At 49.2% G+C, this 17,472-nt stretch overlaps 1 protein-coding gene across 1 annotated transcript; it reads left to right on the top strand.

Moving 5' to 3' along the window:
• The first annotated feature begins 2,499 nt into the window (after window positions 1-2,499).
• Window positions 2,500-13,931, top strand: CLDN1 (claudin 1). Its single transcript, XM_058844384.1, has 4 exons — window positions 2,500-2,800; window positions 10,781-10,945; window positions 11,410-11,494; window positions 11,965-13,931. The coding sequence occupies exons 1-4, from the start codon at window positions 2,578-2,580 to the stop codon at window positions 12,125-12,127; spliced, it is 636 nt and encodes a 211-aa protein (XP_058700367.1). The 5' UTR covers window positions 2,500-2,577; the 3' UTR covers window positions 12,128-13,931.
• The last annotated feature ends 3,541 nt before the right edge of the window (window positions 13,932-17,472 follow it).

Below are 17,472 nucleotides of genomic sequence, written 5' to 3' on the forward strand. Positions count from 1 at the left end.
GACCCAAGGCCACTCTGACATCCAGTAGCACTGCCAGGGCAGCACCATCAGGGACGGATGAGCAACGGGATGGTTGTAGAGCCCCTGAGGAGCCCAGCATCCATCTCCAGGCAGGTGCAGGCTGCAATCCCACAGTAATCCTCACACAGTATTGCTGTCTTCAGTCTAAGCTCCATGTCCTCCTGGAAGGGGAAGAAAACTGAGCACAGATGCTGTCCTGCTGTATAAGCAAGCAGTCAGACTCACACTACAGGCAATTTTGGTACAAACTGTCCCCAGAGTGCCACCAGAATAAATTCTAAGATAAATCCTAAGCCAAATTTTCCCAAGAACAGACTGGCCATGAATTTCAGTCCACCCAAGAGTTAGCAGCATGGTCAGGGTGCTACAACATGCATCACATGCTGGTGCATGCATTTCCCTAAGATCACTGTCCCTCCCGGTACCAGTGCAATTAGATCATTGATACCCAGGACTCCTCCCTGTACTTTCCTAGATGGTTCAGTATAAAGTCCAAGACCTTCCCATACAGAATGGTTGTGTTCCACCTCCTGGCTGTTCAGAGCCTGTAGACAAAGGATCTAAACCTGCTAAAAGTGTCTTGGTAACTTTTCACCCTGTCCGGAGCTGACCTTGCACTGCAGGAGTCAGTGAGGAGCTGCCCAATCTGCTGGGGTGGGGGCTGGCAGGAGGGTCAGGAAAGGGGTGAGTCAGTTTAGTGCTCTGAAGCACCAGGAACACTGCACATTCCTTTGCAGATGGACACTGTTGGACTGAAATGACTACACACATCTCAATGATCAAATCCGGACACTCCTAACTCGGCTCTCCTCAGATTCACATGAGTTTCTGCCCTGCCTCTTTACCAGGCAAGGAATTGAAGTTCATCACAGAAGCCAGCTCCAACAGCCAGCACCATGCTGGTTTCGCTGCTCCCTGTATCAGTTCTTCATGAATACAAGATAAAATGCATCTACTTCGTTATCTCTACATTGCCAAATAAAACTTTGCTGCTTTCTTCTTCTTCACTCACAGAACTGGTCCACAGAGACATAGGGAAACACCATTCCTTCACATGCAGAATCACAGCTCTCTAATCCTTCAAAAGTGAAAAAAGATATAACTGGAAAAGTTTACTACCAGGCAACTGGGGTTGATTTCATCACACCAGCACTGCTGCCTGGGCACTGAAGACCTGGAGCCACAAGAGTTTTCAGAGCAAACCAGCCTGGCTTTGTCTCTGGCTGGTGGAGCAAGATTACAGTGGCTTTTCTCCCCTTTGACCCCCCTGGCATTGCACAGGACAGGTCAGATAATCACTAGTCTGTTTGTTTGTCTGTTTGCAAATCTCAGGAAGCAACTCCAGCAAAATCTCCTAAGTCATCAGAATGAAGCAAAACATGGTGTCAAAACAATGCAACCCCATCTCTACCTTCAGCAGGACCTTTATCAGGAATTATCACCTGTTTATCTCAGAGTTTGGGATTACAGCAGGTCCAGGCTGAAGGACCCCTCCATCCAGCCTGTGGTGAGGGCAGGCAGCACCACCCAGCCCAGGCCGTGCCCTCTGAAGGAGACAGCATTTCGTCACTTTGCCTGTTCTGAGTCCGGATGTGTCAATATTCAAATATCCACGCAGGAGAAAGGGAAACTACAGTAACTGGACAAACACACACCCAAGAGAGAGGACACTCCTTCCTGGTCTCTAATCCCCTGGTTCAATAAACCTTAGCAAATTACTGAGGTGAAATTTCTCCCAGTAATTCAGAGGTGTACAGAACACAGTACTTTTTAAAACAGTAGGTTCAAAAGTTTGGATTTGTACATGGATGATGAGTGTTTGCACAGCTGCCTCTCTGAAAGCCCTTCAAAACCAGAGTACTCCTAATTCCCATGGCTGCTCTACTGCCCCCTCCGTAGCTGGTTGTCCCACGTGTGCTGCATGTCCAGGAGCCAGGCAGCGAATGTGCCAGGCGGAAAATGCCCCCCTGCCTTGCCTGGCGGCGCTGAGGTGCGCTGGGGAAGGTGGTCACACACACAGCAGCTGGACAGGTGGAGCCGGCACGGCCCCGTCCCCACTCCCCTGCCCGCTGTGCTGGCTCCGGAGAGCCGGAGAGCCGAGTTCACAGCTCCAGCAGGTGAAGGACAGCAGCAGGCTGCTCTCCCAGGGAAGGCGAGCGGGGGTTCCCGCTCTCAGCACCCCCAGCTCGAGGAAGGGGCAGACCCACGAGCGCAGCCAGGGCAGCCTTTCGAGGAGCCAAAACATCCGGGGGTGCCAGCGCAGCTCTCCCGTGGGGAAGAGAAGGGATCATTCCCCGGGGGCTCTCTCCGCAGGGAGGGGCAGTGCGGGGCGGGGTTCCCTAGGGCGGGACCCCGAGGGAGGGGTGGCTGTCGGGGTGGCTGTCGGGGTCCCCGCGGGTCCCCCCGTGCGCGCGGAGCCCCGCGGGGCGGGGCCGGGGCGCGGCCGGCAGGGGGCGCGCCCGGCGCGGGTTTAAGTGGCGCGCGGGGCGGCGCGCGGGCGGCAGTGCGGCGCGCGCTCTCTGTCCCCTCGCTGCCACCGCGCCCCGGGCCGCAGACATGGCCAGCGGAGGGCTGCAGCTGCTGGGCTTCGTCATGGCCTTCCTCGGCTGGGTCGGCATCATCATCAGCACCGCCATGCCCCAGTGGAAGATGGCATCCTACGCGGGGGACAACATCGTCACGGCCCAAGCGCTCTACGAGGGGCTGTGGATGTCGTGCGCCATGCAGAGCACGGGGCAGATCCAGTGCAAGGTGTACGACTCGCTGCTCAAGCTGGACAGTAAGTTTGGGCTGGGAGCTGGTAGGGGTGTTGGGGTGTCCGTCCCGTCGGGCCCGTCTCCTCCGCCCCAGCGCCTCTTGCAGAGTTCGGGGCGGAGGTACCGGGCCCGCAGGGTCATTAATTACCCCGCTTCGGTGTCGGTCGCATCGAAACTCAAGCTGAAATATTTAGACTGAGTTTGCCGGCCCTATTGCACTTCCGATGTCCTATCTCCGCCGTCGTCCGTGTCGTCCCCACGCCCTTCGCCTCCTGTCGCGTTAGGGGTGTCGCTGCTGTCGGGCCTCACGGTCTCTGTCCCATTGGATGTGCTTAGCCTGTCCCTTCAGGGTTGAAGATGCAGCGCTCAGGGTCCCCCATCTCTTTTATGAGTCCTCATCCTGTCGGATGCGCGTCTCCTGGGGCTCCCCGCCGGAGCTGAGGGTCGCTCCCCGGTGGCTGTCCTTTGGGGCACCCTCGGCAGTGCCGCCTCCCCGGGAGGGGAGCGGGGGCCGGAGCCGCCCCTCATCCCCCTGCCCGTCCCCACCCAAAATGTCCCGTGGGGAGGAAGGGTTAGATTCTCTTCGTGCGTTCCGGAAAGCGCTGTGTTTGCGAGCAAGAGCTTTTCGCTGTAGAGGTCCAGCCACGGACCGGCTGCCCTCGCTGGACACGGCTGAGCGGGGGCAGAACCCAGCAGGGTGGCCAGAGTGGGCTTTTGGAGCACGGGTCCTGTTTGCCTTTGACTGTTTTGGGCTTTTGTTCTCTAGGAAAGTTGCTGCTGCTCCCGTGGGGCTTTTAAGCTGAGGGCTGGCAGGTGAACTGGCCTCCTGCCCAGGTAGCACTGCCTGGAGTTTTTAGACAGGCCATTATGCCAAGATAATCTTTGGGTCTCTTATCATGTCCTGGGACGGCAAAGCCATGTCATGCAGGCAGGAGCTGCAGCCTGGCTGCCTGGGGTGTCACTGGGGTGTTCAAGCGGAGCTGGAGCCTCAGAGAGGGCTGTTTCTAGAGCGCTGGGGCAGATAACATGCTGACACACAAAGGGGTGAAAAAAAACCGTACTACTTTCTCAATACCTCTCGTCTCATCTCGACTGCTGGAACACCCTCATCCCTCCCTAATTAATAAAATAATAATTGCCACTTTGGTCACCTTCTCTTTCCCAAAGGAATGAGCAGGCAGTTTCACGTATACCGCGGTCCGCGGGGAGTGTCCCCGAGTCCGATTGCCCCCAGCCCTTGCTGTGTGTCCCGCCGGTGAAGCCGGGCCCACGTTCGCGGGTGTCCCTCGTTCCCTTGTCCCTGCGGCCGGCGGGGGAGCGGCTGGTGCCCGTCGGGAGCGCTGCGCGCCCGCTCGGCACTCGCAGGGTGCGGGGCTGTGCTGATGGGGCAGGGCTGGGTCCGGAGTGCTTGGAGTGCTAATTACGTGTCCGCTCAGCTTAGAGCCTCTTATCTCTCCCTGGGGGTGGGGGGCGAAGATGACAGGAGTGGCTGAGGAATCTCTGTCCACCCCCTGGATGGCTTGCGAAAGGTAACCTTGCCTCGGGGGCTGTGTGCAGCCCATTGTGCCGTAAATGAGACCCGCCTGCGGAGCCCGCCTTGCAAAGGCTCCCCAGAACCTGCCCCGGGCCCTCCAGACCTGGCCCATTCACGGCTGAGGCCGAAACCAGCTGCTCCCCTCACCTTTGTCCAGCCAGCAATGCGAGCTCTTCTCTCCCAGGGCTACAGGGGAGGGAGGTGACAGGGACCGAGGCTGAGCTTGTGGTGGCTTTTTCTACTTCTCGCCGAGCTCTGCAGGACAGCATGCCTGAGAATTCTCAAATAACAGGAGATCGCCGTGTGTTACTCTCACGGGGAAAATCAGTGAGGGCTGGCAAAAGGGCTCCTCGTTCTTGCGGTCTCTCAGCTTGCCTAGGCTGTGCCTTTCCCGCTTTGAGGCAGATCATGCCTGGGGACATGCACCTTATCTGTCGTTTTCCCTCCTCGTGTCCCTTCAAGGTTTTGCAGCCACATAGGCCTGGGCAGGGACCAGCAGTGCTGGTTTGGGTGGAGGTGCAAAAAAAATACAAACCAAACCCCCAAACCATTTATACCCAATTCAACAGCAACACCCCGGGACAGGTGCAGTGGAGAGCTCCCTTACTGCATTCGTGTGTATCCTGGTGAAGGTAGCACAGCTGTGTGGGCACAACTTCTGCCTGGCCACGCTTTCCTGCTAGGGCTTCATATGCCCCAGGTGCTCTGAGCCACATGGCAGAGCCTCATGCCCTGATGGGAGAGGCTCAGCTCTGTAATTACTTTGTCCCTGTAGAAAGGACTGAACCTTCCTGCACCTGCAGTAACTCGTGTTTGTGGGAATGCTGAAAGGCTTTGCCAGCAAGTTTTGGAATATCTGGTAGCTGTTGCCATTGCTCTGGATGTGTCAGTGTTTGGCTGCAAGGCAGAGATGGGTTTGGCACAAGCTGATGAGCACCAGTAGCCAACCGAGGGGCCTCCAGTTTCCCGTGTGGGCACACTGCTGGAGTGCACCCGTGCTGGCACTTCTCCCACAGCTGTGTTCAGCTGAGGGCTTATGTCACTGCTCCTATTCAGGCAACAGAAAGGCTGCGTTTTGCTGGCTTACGTGAAAAGCAGTGCGTGGCCACACGCAGACACAGAGGCAACAAATGCCACCCCTGCAACAAGGCTTTGTTGCACAGCCTCAGCATTGTTCTTGTGGCCCTCCAGCATGGTCCATGGAGCTTAGCACAGCTTTGTGCTCCTCGGGATCTCAGGGGGATGGTCTTGGACAGGAGGGAGTAGGGCTCCTGGTACCTGCCTCTGAAAATTTTGAGCCCCACCTAACCACATTCTCCTGTTCAGGACAGATGTTTTTCTGGATCCTGTCAAGGCTGTTTTAGCTGAAGATACTCATCGTCCTGTTTGGTTTTGCTGGGAGAGGTTCTGTGCTTGAGACAAGCTGAGACTCATCTATCACTTCATCACCAAACCTAGTACATCCACAATGAGCCTTTGTGCCCTAGCCCAGAAAATAAACAAGGTTTTGAATACCCTCTGGGTCAAGCAACATGACTGAAATGTGAAATCTTCCCTCCTACACCTTTACCACCTTGGCTGAGCCTGTTCCAGGAGCTGAGGAAAAGAATGGGTGGGGGGAAGGAAAGGTTCATGCTCAGGTTACTGCTGCCCAATTCTGGTGATAGGGGAGTTGGGATGGTGGCCCAGGGAGAGACAAAGTATGAGGGACATGTGTCCCATTCTCCATCTTTAGATCTTGATTAAACAGGTAGAACCTGCTGGTATCTGTGCTTTCATGTGGGTTAAGGGTTAATTTGCTAGTGTTTCTCAACCCCTGTTCCTTCCTGATGAAAAATCTCGATTGAGTGATAGTCTCACTTGTGCTGGCTTTGAGAAGGTAGAGGGTTACTTGGAATGCCACCGAGGCTGTTCCTGTGCAGTGCTCTGGTGTGTCTGCAAGAGGGATGGGAGTCTGTTGCAATACACTGGCTTTATTGCTCTACAAGAAGCTTCTAAGCAGCTTTTAGTAGCTGGTGTTACTATGTGTTACTAAATCTCTTGGTAAGGGAATTTCCATGCTCTGTGGGAAAACAGGCTGCCCAGGTCTCCTCTGACCAGGAATCTGGAAATGGTGGTATCATGCTTGTCTTGCTACTAATCTTTATTTGTCAGTGAGGGTAGGAGGGCATTGAACCTTAATTGCTTTCAGATATGCAGAGTACAAGGCCGCTGTTGCCTACTGAACTTGCTGCTTGTGCACTGGAAATGCAGTAGGGAATTCCTAACCTTCCCATTTTGTAAAAAAGCAAGACCCAGAGTCCCTGTCCTGCCTCGATAGCTTGGAAGAGGTCGGGAGGTGCTTTGAAAGCATCCAGGCTGGAATCTGATGCTGATGGGTATGCAAGGTGGGCCTTTGCAGGGTCTGGTAAGGGGATTGAGAGCCTCCAAGCCATTATCAGCTTTTGGGTACAGTGAGAACAGCTGCAAAGTGTGAGAAATGTTTACTGGCCACCTCTGAAGCTGTTACTGCTCGCTCAGATCTTCAGTCCCCTGTCTACTGCTCAAAAGTAACTTTCACATGCTGGCAGGGCAGCCCAGCAGGATCTCACATCTTGCTCCTTGCAGGGAACCCAGCTTTGATGAAACCCCGGTGGGAAGGCTTTGCTGGCTTCTCTCGGGGGTGGACAGTGGAACATGCTTCCTGTACTGCAGGGGTGCTTGCAACTCTTGGGGAACTTCCTGCGTAAGGATTAGAGGGAACTGCACAGCATCTGTTTCACCTGTGTTCTGTCATCAGTTAGTTGGATGAAGGCCCATGGGAAGGGAAGGAAAAGTCCTTATTTTAAATTAAGGCAGTTGATGAGCATCCCTATCAGAGAATAATCTGCACAATAATCTGCACAGAGCCATTACAGTAATTTTGCTTTACAAACAGGCATTACAGAAATCCCATGGCACTTTCCCAACAGCTTTTCTGTAATATAAATGACATAAACAGATTGAATAAGGAAATGGGATGATAGAGAAAACCCTCAAACATCTGCAGGTGAAGTACTGAAGTATTTTTTATGTAACTAAGCAGTTACCAGCAATTACTTCTGTCTCAGTTAATGAGAATTGTGGGAAGGAAAGCTTATTACTTAGGCTTCAGATAAACTGAATAAAGTTGTTTGTGTCTAAAACTAGTAACAATAATTCTGAATGGTTTGTTAATGTTTTTTTAGGACATGGAGTTTATTTTGTGAAACAGGTGTGAGCTGCAGCTGCATGTCTGTGGACTTTGGTGGTATTTTATGCCTTGCAGAATGCACATTTGTTCTTAATTGTCATCAAGGGTTTTAAGCCTCCATTTTTCAGTTCTTGCTGCTTTGTTGCTATAGAGTTTTCAGGCTGTGTCTCTCATTGCTAGCCAGCAATCAGAAGGCTTGGCTTCAGAGTCAATACTGGTTTGTATTGACAAAATACTGTTGCCATCTGACAGCTGTTGTTTGGTGTCAGACCAGTTTGTCTCACCTTGTCTAGGACTGTATTTTCCCCCAAGGGCTCCCAGGACTGCCTGGGCTTTCCTGTTCCTGTTGGTGAGACAGTTGCAGCAGCAAGGAGTGTGGGGGAAATCCAGTTTTCCCTCTAATATGGTAAAAGTTGTAAAGTTATATTGCTGTGGATTACTTCCACTTGCTATGGGCAGCCCGTCCTGTTTAGCAGGTTGAGACAATACTGTACTTGTATAATTCTGGACTTTTAAAGCATCTGGAAACCATGTGAACAACAGAACAATTATTAAAGTAGCTTTCCCAGCCCCTGGATGTGCCGCTTCCATTGACAGCGTGTCTGTTAATGTGTAGTTAATAACTGGTAGCTTGTATGATGATTAACTGTGGCCAGTGCACTGCACACATTGCAAAAGTGGTAGGAGCACAAAAGCGCTGCTCCCAGGCTGTGCTGGGAGCACAGGGTGGGTGGAGGATGGTTGAGCTGGCACAGTCATGTCACATTACAGCTTCTTGGGACAAAGGAACAGAATGTTCTGCAAAGGCTCCAACCTGTTCTGCTGTCCCACTGCAAGTTTCCTGCATGCTTCTGTCCCCTTGTGCCATGGAGCCATGCATGAGGAGGGGGCGAGGGCACCAGTTATCCCACCAGTGTCTGCTGAGAGTGGGCAGCCCTGGGGAATACAGCTCACAATGCTGTATTTTGTTCAGCTGCTTCTGCAAAGCTGTCATGGCATGCATCTGGTTAATGCTTATACATCTTGAGATTTTAGTGCGTTTCATAGCTGGGTTTTTAGAGGTCATAGAAACTTTTTCCAGCATTTTCCTGTGTTTGTCCCTTGGCACTGTGTGTGAAGGTGAAATGTTTCTTCCCACCCTTATAACTGTTTTTCTAGTTTTTAGAGATAGCATTGCCTATTTTGAGATTCATGAAAGACCTCTTTCAAAACCCTCTCCTGTAAAGTAATTTCTGCTGGAGCAAGACTGAGCCAAGCTTTCTGTAGCCTTGATAAAACAGGTTTGGTACCTCTGTAGAAAATATGGTTTCCCATGCCCAGTACAAACTGATATTCAGCCATGGGCCTCTCCAGAGTTTCTGCTGTAGGGCACAATTTAGCCATAAGTGTATGGCAGCTGAATTGGTTGTCTGGGTGGGCAACCTGTCAGCTGAGGTCTTTCTGAATATTGGCATGGCTTTTGTAAGGTAGAAATTACTTTTGGAGTGTAATCTCTGACATTGGAGGTAAATCAATTAAAAATGAGTTTGGGTACTGCAGTGGTGATTTATGCTAAAGTGACAGATGGCTTTGTTAATGGGTTTCTGTACTCGGTGCAGCAGATGGGTTTTGATTAACACGGGTGGTGCGGAGGTGTGTCAGCTTCACCTTTGAAGGAAGTGAGAGATGATATTAGCCAAGTTGATTGAGGAATTTTTCCCAAGAAAGCCAACCGTCATCTTATGGAAGTGTGTTCCTTCCTGTTGCTCTGATTATTGTCTTTTTATTGTGTTGTTTGTAACTGGTTTCATAATCTATTTACAGAACAATAAGGTTGTGTGTGAAGGGGCAGATGGAGATCTGTTTTAGAGCAGAATTAGAGCCTGATGTTGGTGTGGGTCACAGGAATTCTCCTGCACAAGCAGTTCTATGGGACTAAGTGTGGTAAAGAAGCTGCAGAGGATGGCTGTGTGGCTTTGCTTTCCTTCTGGCCAGTGCCAGGTCTGAGCTCTGAGTTTCAGACAGGGCCACAGAGCCCATGGTTGAGGCAGGCACTCAGGTGGGCTCACCATGCCAGCCCTGACTGAGTGGGCAGGTGCCCTGTTAAAGGCTTAAACCTTGCAGTTCAAGCCTGAAATGCTTTGCAGAGCTCTACCAGGATGCAATCAGGGTGTTTTGAGGGGTGAACTCTAGACCTGAGACTGTGTCAGGGACACTTGTGCCTTGGTTACAGCATGTTCCTTGGAGCTTACTCATTTTATTAGCCAGCCTTGTTTGTTCTCAGGGCTTTACAGAGCTGTATATGAAAATTCATTCTGTTCAAACAAACCTGATTTGCCAGACAATAAAGCTCAGGCTCTTATTTCACTACTAGTCAGGTGTTTTGTCACCTGAGGGTCTTTTCAGTAATGACTTAATTTACATTACTTTTTTCTTTGGTATCAAGAAAATCTAAATTCAGTAGCTCACATTCACAGGGTTAGTGTGTCTTCATGCCTTCAGATGAGTTCATATAAAAACCAAATCCTAAGGTACATCAAGTCTGTCTGCTGAGAACTCAGCCAAATTCAATGCTTGCCTATGGGAGGCATCACCCCATGCTCCAGCTCTTCAAAAGCACAAGAGGCTCTTCAAGCATTTGAGTATCTTTGAGTCAATTAAGCTAAATATTTTAAGTAGAGAAGAAAACAAGGTATTTTTCAATTGGCTGGGAAAGCCCTATTTCTTTTGCAATTGTATTTTTATACCCTCTGGGACTCAAACTGAGAATGTAGCACCAAAAAAAAAAAAAAAAATTAAATCAGCACTGAGTTATTTGTATAAAAGATTTTGGAAGTGTTGAGCAGTAAATGGGCCTTGCTGTCTGCTGTGGCACTATTCATATGTATGTCACTATTCATATTAAAACGTGTGCTTAAGTACTTTGTCAAGGTAGAGCCTAAATCTGAATACTTCTTTTGATAAACAGATATGTCCTTCCAATTGGTATTCAAATGATCAAGGAACAAAAGATGTCTGAGGGCAATTCCCAGGTCATTTCCTGCAAAAAGCTGCTGCATGCCCTTGTTTGCCATGCATTTTAGAAGAGGCTGAGAGTCCTCTGATCCTGATGCATGACAGTCTTGAGACTAAAGCTGAGAGGGAATGTCTTGCTTGGATGTATCCTGTGTATCAGGGAGCAGGAATATTTAGCTACAAGATTACTGAGCCCAGTAATTTGAATTTCGATTTGTATCTTGACTTGACTTTGTGGGTAACTGAAATGCTGTTGTCTTCCAGGCAGTCTGCAGGCCACAAGGGCTCTGATGGTGGCTTCAATAGTCGTGGGGCTCGTTGGCATGTTTGTTGCATGTGTTGGCATGAAATGCATGAAGTGCATGGAAGATGACCAGGTGAAGAAGATGAGGATGGCTGTTCTCGGTGGGGTGATCTTCATCATTTCAGGTTGGTAACACACGGATATGTTGAGTGTTAAATGTCCTGTTTCCCAGGTGGTATATATCCTGTGGAGGATGTGGGAGGGCTTGATGTGCTGCTCCAAGAGCATTTTGATCTGGGAACTCCTTAGAGGACTTTGGTTCAGGCTACCTGGGGCACTTTGGCACGGGCATTACAATCTCTATATGGACTTTATGCTTTCCATATCTGTTGGCAGAGCTGAGTTTGACCCTGCTTCAGTGGAAAAAAGGCTGTCAGCAGAGCAGTCCTGCCTTTGCTGCAGTGTAATTGTGGGAAACCACAAATTTGTTCTTCTCTCCCAACCAGCCTAAATGGAACAGCTCAGAACTTCCAGGGTAGCAGCAGCTCAGCTTTACTCCAGATGCTGATTCTGCTGCATTCTTATATTTGCAGTGATTTTGCTGATTGTTTTTTCTTAAGCCATGACATTATGTTCTCTTTATGTGCAGGTCTGGCAGCGCTGGTGGCCACATCGTGGTATGGCAACAGAGTGGCTCGGGCCTTTTATGACCCTTTCACCCCCGTCAACACCAGGTACTGACCCACTTGGTATAACACTAGTTTAGCATGACAAATACACACAGGGCTTGCAGCCACTCAAAACAAAGAGAGGAATTTTCTGAACTAGCTGGGCTGGCTTCAGGCTGTGCAGAAAGAGCTGGGACCAGATCTCATTATCCATGTGGCTCTTAGGTTCTGGCTTTAAGGTAACATCACTGCCAGAGACCTCACTGGTGGGACTGCTGTGATTTTTGTCCCACTCCAGGCTAAAGGCACAGAGCATGGCCTGCAGCTCTGGTGCAGGGTGGTGGGGGTGACCCAAAATGCTGGAAAAACCTGGCTCTGAGCTGTAAGGGTCAGCAAAGTTTGACTGCTCCAAGCTGCTGCCTTGTAGGAAGCCACATCCATCCCAATTTCTGCTTCCTTCTGCTCTGTATGAATGTATTACTGCAAGTTATACCTCTGGATTACAATGATTCTCACTTTCTCCCTTTCTTCTTCAGATTTGAGTTTGGGTCAGCTCTCTTCATTGGCTGGGCAGCTTCATCTCTGGCCATACTGGGGGGATCCTTCCTCTGCTGCTCCTGTCCCCGGAGAGAAACCTCATATCCACCCACCCGAGGCTACCCAAAAAATGCCTCCTCCACAGGGAAGGATTATGTATAATGAAACAAAGAAGAGGAGCCACCAGCACTGGTAGTGAAAGCATTTTGGAGAGGACACTACAATGCCACTGTCCTGAGCAGAGTCCAGGCTCTAGGTTCTGCCTTCCTCTTTTCCCAAAAATGTGTATATTTTTGTAATCCTCTTTGCTACTGGACGTAACTTCTCCTTTCTCTCCCAGCCCGTGGAGGAAGGCTAGCCTAGATTCATAGGTATTGCCACTGGAAAGATGAAACCTCCAAGCTTGGGTTAAGTTTAGTATTTGGGAGTAAAAGGGAAAATGATACTGTTTTTATAGACGGATGTTGGTGCTTTTTTTTCAGTAGGTTTTTTTTTTGTTGTTTTTTTTAAATAGATGGTAACAATTCAGTCCCATATCCCATTAAGTTTTAGAGCCCAGTGTGGTGTGTGTAGAAATTAAAGGAACATATATTGTATACAAATGATGAAACCAATAGCTTAAGGGGAAACATAATTTTGGGGAAAAGACCTTACATGTAGGAATGTTTGAAGAGATGTAAAATGCTCTTGTACTGTCTTATTGGCATCATCTTCAGCACCCTCCTTTCCATGCAGACAAAGGGTCACAAACAAATTGCTGTGACTTAAGCGGAAATCCACACTGTCTGTGCACATGCTGTTGGCTAATGGAAGATGCAGTGTAAGGTAGAGACCACAGAAGTTACCAGACTCCCAAAGCATCTGCAGGTTTCCCTGGTGCCAGGGAAGAGCTCAAGGAAAGGGATTGCCTTCTGTTTTCACTGTGTGTCTCTGAGGCTGTTCCTTAGACACCAAGCACTGCCAGTGGTTATTTCTCCATGTTCCCACTCTGGCAGCTGAGCTTGAAGCTTTATCCCCCTGTGTGTGTTACAGCTCACCTTTTAACACTCTCCTCTTTCCTCAAGGCTTTCTCATTTGGGCTTAGTTTCCCAATCTCCATTTGCCTGATGCAGCTAGCTGTGTTAAACCAAACTGAATGCACTGCCACTCCCTGATGTTTCCCCAAAGATACCTCACACGCTGCCATTCCATCCTGTCTATTTCTTGTAAACACTTTCAGTGATGATATGAAGGCAAATTCCAAGAAAACTGACCTAAAGGTTATGGCATTTGCTTGTAATCCAAGCTCACCAAAGAGGAAGAAACAAACATTTTAAAGATATAGCCATCCTTGCATAGAGTCATATCTAAAAAAAGAATGCTGTTCTTCAGAGGTTCCCACCCCTTCCCCTGAAACACCCAGTCAGTCACTTGGAGTTGGCTGACACTGGGAGTTCAGTCTTATGATTCCTAGAGGGATGGTGCCACTTCTCCAAAGCTCAGCCTTTTTGTATAGAAGGAAACTGGTGCTTCTGACCAGGCTTTTTATAATTGTGTATATGTTCAGAGGCATCAGATCTCTTGATTTCCTTCTGTAGACAGGGAGAGCCTCTGGCTGAGCTACGTACCTGCCACATTGGTGGTCTGCACAAGCCTTGTACCTCTGTTTTACCTGACTTCTGCAGCATAAAGTTACTAAAAAAAAAAAAAACCAACCAGAGCATTTGCTTCAGGCTTGAGTTGATGTTGGCCTGTACTTGGAGCTGGGCCATGTGGCTTCCCCTTCTCTGTGGGGAATTGCCTGTGCACAGCAGCTGCCTCAGGAGACCTCCTGTCTTGGGAGGTGGCAGCTCAGGTCACATTAAAGAGCTGTTGAAGTCTGTGCTTTTGTATTTGCATTAACCCTGAGCCAGGGAGCAGATGCTTGTATTGGGAACTTGTACAAAGTGTTTAAACAATTTCAATAAATGGACTTTTTTAAGGAAAATTAGACTATTACTTCATTTCTTGTTTTTGATCAGAACTTGGAACGGTGCACATGGAAGTGAAGAGTGGGACTTTGGCTTTTAGGAGCCTGCCTGCCAGGATGGAGCTTGTTTAGCTGTGTGTATCTACAGCAGACATAGGTGGGGACAGATCTTCTGCAGTGAGTCAGGCAATTGTGGCCTCTGGAAGAAACTCACCCAGTAATTGCTCTGATTGCAGCCCGGGAACCAGAAGGTCTGCTCTGCTCCCCGGCAAGGCAGGCTGCACCCTGGGTGGAGCAGGAAGGGGCAGGGGGAGGGCAGACGGCTCCCTTGCAGGGGGTGGGAGCTGCAGGAATGGGGAAGGGATGGGGCACAGAGCCAAGGTGTTCCCAGGAGAGGCAATCTGCCTTCAGAGCAGCGAGAGTTCTGCTGATCCATGTGGGATTCCTTCCGTCTCACTCTAAAGCCCTTTAGGGGAGTGTACTGTGCTTCTATTGTGACAGCACAACCTTTTCTGGGGGCCAGGTAGAGAATGGTTCCTGTTGGGCAGGGGATCCTCTAAACTGCACTGATACCTCCCCAGGATAGCAAGACTCTGCCTGCTTCCCCCTGCCCTGGAAGCCTTTTTCTGTTCATTGGGGGTTTGAGTTCATCCCCTTCATATTTTTGAGTACTTGTGATGAGAGACAAACTGTATTTAAAACACTTTCTCAAGCTCAGTGGAGGAGCTGCCTCCTCTAGTCCCTCACTCTCCAAGGGCTGTTTGCTTTTGTAATTACAAACAATAGGAACAAAGCTAATTAGGCCTTTTAAAGCTGGCAGAGCAAAACAGCCAGGCATGTGGCTGGCTGAGTGAGCTTGCAGTGCCTGGAGCAGGCTGGTTGCCTGGCATAGTTTTGGGTCTATGGTCATTCTTATTCCAACCTGTCAATTAGTCAAGGATTTCCATTGAGATTAATTTTTTTCCCATGTTTTCATTCTCACTCCCTCTCCAAGGACTTCTGCAATTTCTACTCTGAAGTTTCCTGGGCAGAGGAGAAAATGGAAAACAATGGTCAGTAAGACTTCTCAGCAGCTGGCAAAGATAGACCACTGCAGGAGATGCAGATCTGTGTGTGAGACTGGCACAGAGGCAGGAGCCAGAGGCTACCTTGTTTTTTTGCTATACTTTTAACTGGACAAAGTTCAAAGCCAAACTTTCATTTCCTCTCCCCCTTCTGCCATGATCATGCAGTTCTACTTGGCTGTGTTTTCTTTGTTTTCTTTGATGACCCTTTGGCCATCTCTGCTGTAGGCTGCATAGAAAAGGAGTTGCATGGGTTGAAAGCTGGGGGAGTTTCTCACTGGATTTCAGTCTGTGCACGTGACTGACATTCCTGCTGCTAAAGCCATCTTGCAATGAAATGATGGCATTTGTCTCTGCAGACAATAGGAACTTTGACTGCTTCTTGGCATCTTCTTCCATATCATATTTATTATTCACATGGTGCCAGAGCTCTGTATACTATGCAGGGAACTTCACTGTCAGTGGGAATTACATGCTCATTTATATTGCTTAGATATTTCAAAGGAATAAGAGACCTCAAGATGTTTTTGGAATAGACTCAGCTTGTTGGATTTCTTGGCTTCTCCAACTCAATAATTCTAAGAAATCATCCATGCCCAATGCCTTTTTCAGATTCAGTTTCTGATTTGCACATCAGCTTCTTGTAATAAATTTGGCTTTGTTTTCTATGTTGCTCTTGAACATATAGCTAAAGAATATTAAAGCACTGAAAACTGACAATTAAGATCACAGAAATAGCCAAGAGACCTGTTGACAGCTCCTTGTGAAACATTTATACAAGCTCAGAATCTTTTTAATATAAGGCAGAAGCAGAAATAATGGCATTACTGAGGGAAAGAAGTTAATGAAGGACTTCTTAAGAGAAAACCCCAGAACTGTCAGTAACCTGAAGTTGCTCAAAAGCAGCAGATTTACAAATCTAGATGAGTAACCAGACTGAAAGAGCTCGAGCCTTTGTCCTGAGCATGGAGACACTTGGAGTGACTTTGGGGCAGCCAATGAAGTGACAGTGATGTAAAATTGTTTTGGTGTTTTCCCAAAGGACAGCTAAAAGCTGCCAGCATCTTCCAGGGTCTTACACCTAAGTCTACCTGAAAAGTTGTTTTGTGGTCAGCTCTTTGCAGTGTCAGCGCTGCAAATCACACAACAGCCTGGGTTGGAAGGGACCTTTAAATCTCACCTCGTCCATGCCCTTGCAATGGGTGGGGACATCTTCCAAAAGTCTTGTAATGTCAGACCTCACCAGTGGCCAAAGCCCTGGCAGCTAGTGTGTATACCATCAGGATTACTCGCCCACAATGTTTGCCCACTACCTTAGCACCTACCAGCTGGCAGAGGAGATGGCTGGTGTCACACAGAGCAGAGGAGCACAGGCTCATGACAACCACATGTTTCAGTGTTGGGGCTTTGCATCCAGCTGATCTGAGCTTTCCAAACTGGCCTTTGGATTGCAACACAAACAGTATTGCAAGGGTGTCCTCCCCGTCCCCCTTCATTAGACTCTTCATTCCTCCACTCCCACTGGTTCTTCAATTTGCCTTGTTGCTATTTCCCTGCTTCTAGAAGTCTAGCCTGCACAAGGAGCTTGTTCTTCTATAGCATAGTGCTTTTGACTCTTTCTGCAGCTCCTGAAGTCCTGTGCTCGGGCATCTGCATCACTGAGCAGAAAGGGAAAAACACTCCTTTGTTGAGCCTCATGTGCTTGATTGGAAAACTTCCCAACTCCTACAGCTTTTCCAGAAAAGCCCTGCCTGGATTCCTAGCATACTGCATTGGGGACTTGGTGTTCCTGGGGTCTACATTTCCTACAGGGACCTGCTGTGGACACCAGGAGCGCCTGGAGCTATGGAGCCTGTAGGTGCTCCTGCTTTGCTGCCACAGGGACCACAAGGAGCCTTCAGCTGGTGGGTCCTGCCAGGGCTAGGGGCCAAGCCCTGGGCAGCCTACCTGGATAACACATCTGCTGGGTTTGCCTTGAGGCACAGAAGCCACCTCCACTCCTATCTGGTTCATCAGCCAGGCCCAGGAGCAGGTTTCATGGCAGAAACATGAATTTTGATGTTAAGTTTCCCATATTTTTGCCTTGCTCTAGAATGGCTCTGCTTCCATTTTGTCCTGATTCACTATAGTTGTGCAGGTCCTCCCTTCTGCTAGAAGAAGGACTATTTGGAAAGATGTTTTCTTCACCAGGCAGGTCCATCTGACCATACCAGGCTGTTACAGCCAGGCTGGGTGGCAGATTCTGGGACATTGCACAAGTCTGCATTCTTACCATGGTGTTTTTGTACTTCACCTACCACAACATAAAAGTCCATACGTGCAAAAGCTACATCGCTGCCTCTTGTCCAGGAAGGTGAAGGATGTGACTGACATAAAAAACTGCATTTTCATATCAGGGCAGAGGATTCCCAGGACTGAGGGGTGCAAAGACAGCCTTTGCCAATGTCCTATAGCTTGCAGGTAGGTTTTAATGGAAAAAAAGGAGAAAGTGAGGG

This window comes from Poecile atricapillus, chromosome 8 (genome assembly GCF_030490865.1).
Source record: "Poecile atricapillus isolate bPoeAtr1 chromosome 8, bPoeAtr1.hap1, whole genome shotgun sequence".
Lineage (NCBI taxonomy): Eukaryota > Metazoa > Chordata > Aves > Passeriformes > Paridae > Poecile > Poecile atricapillus.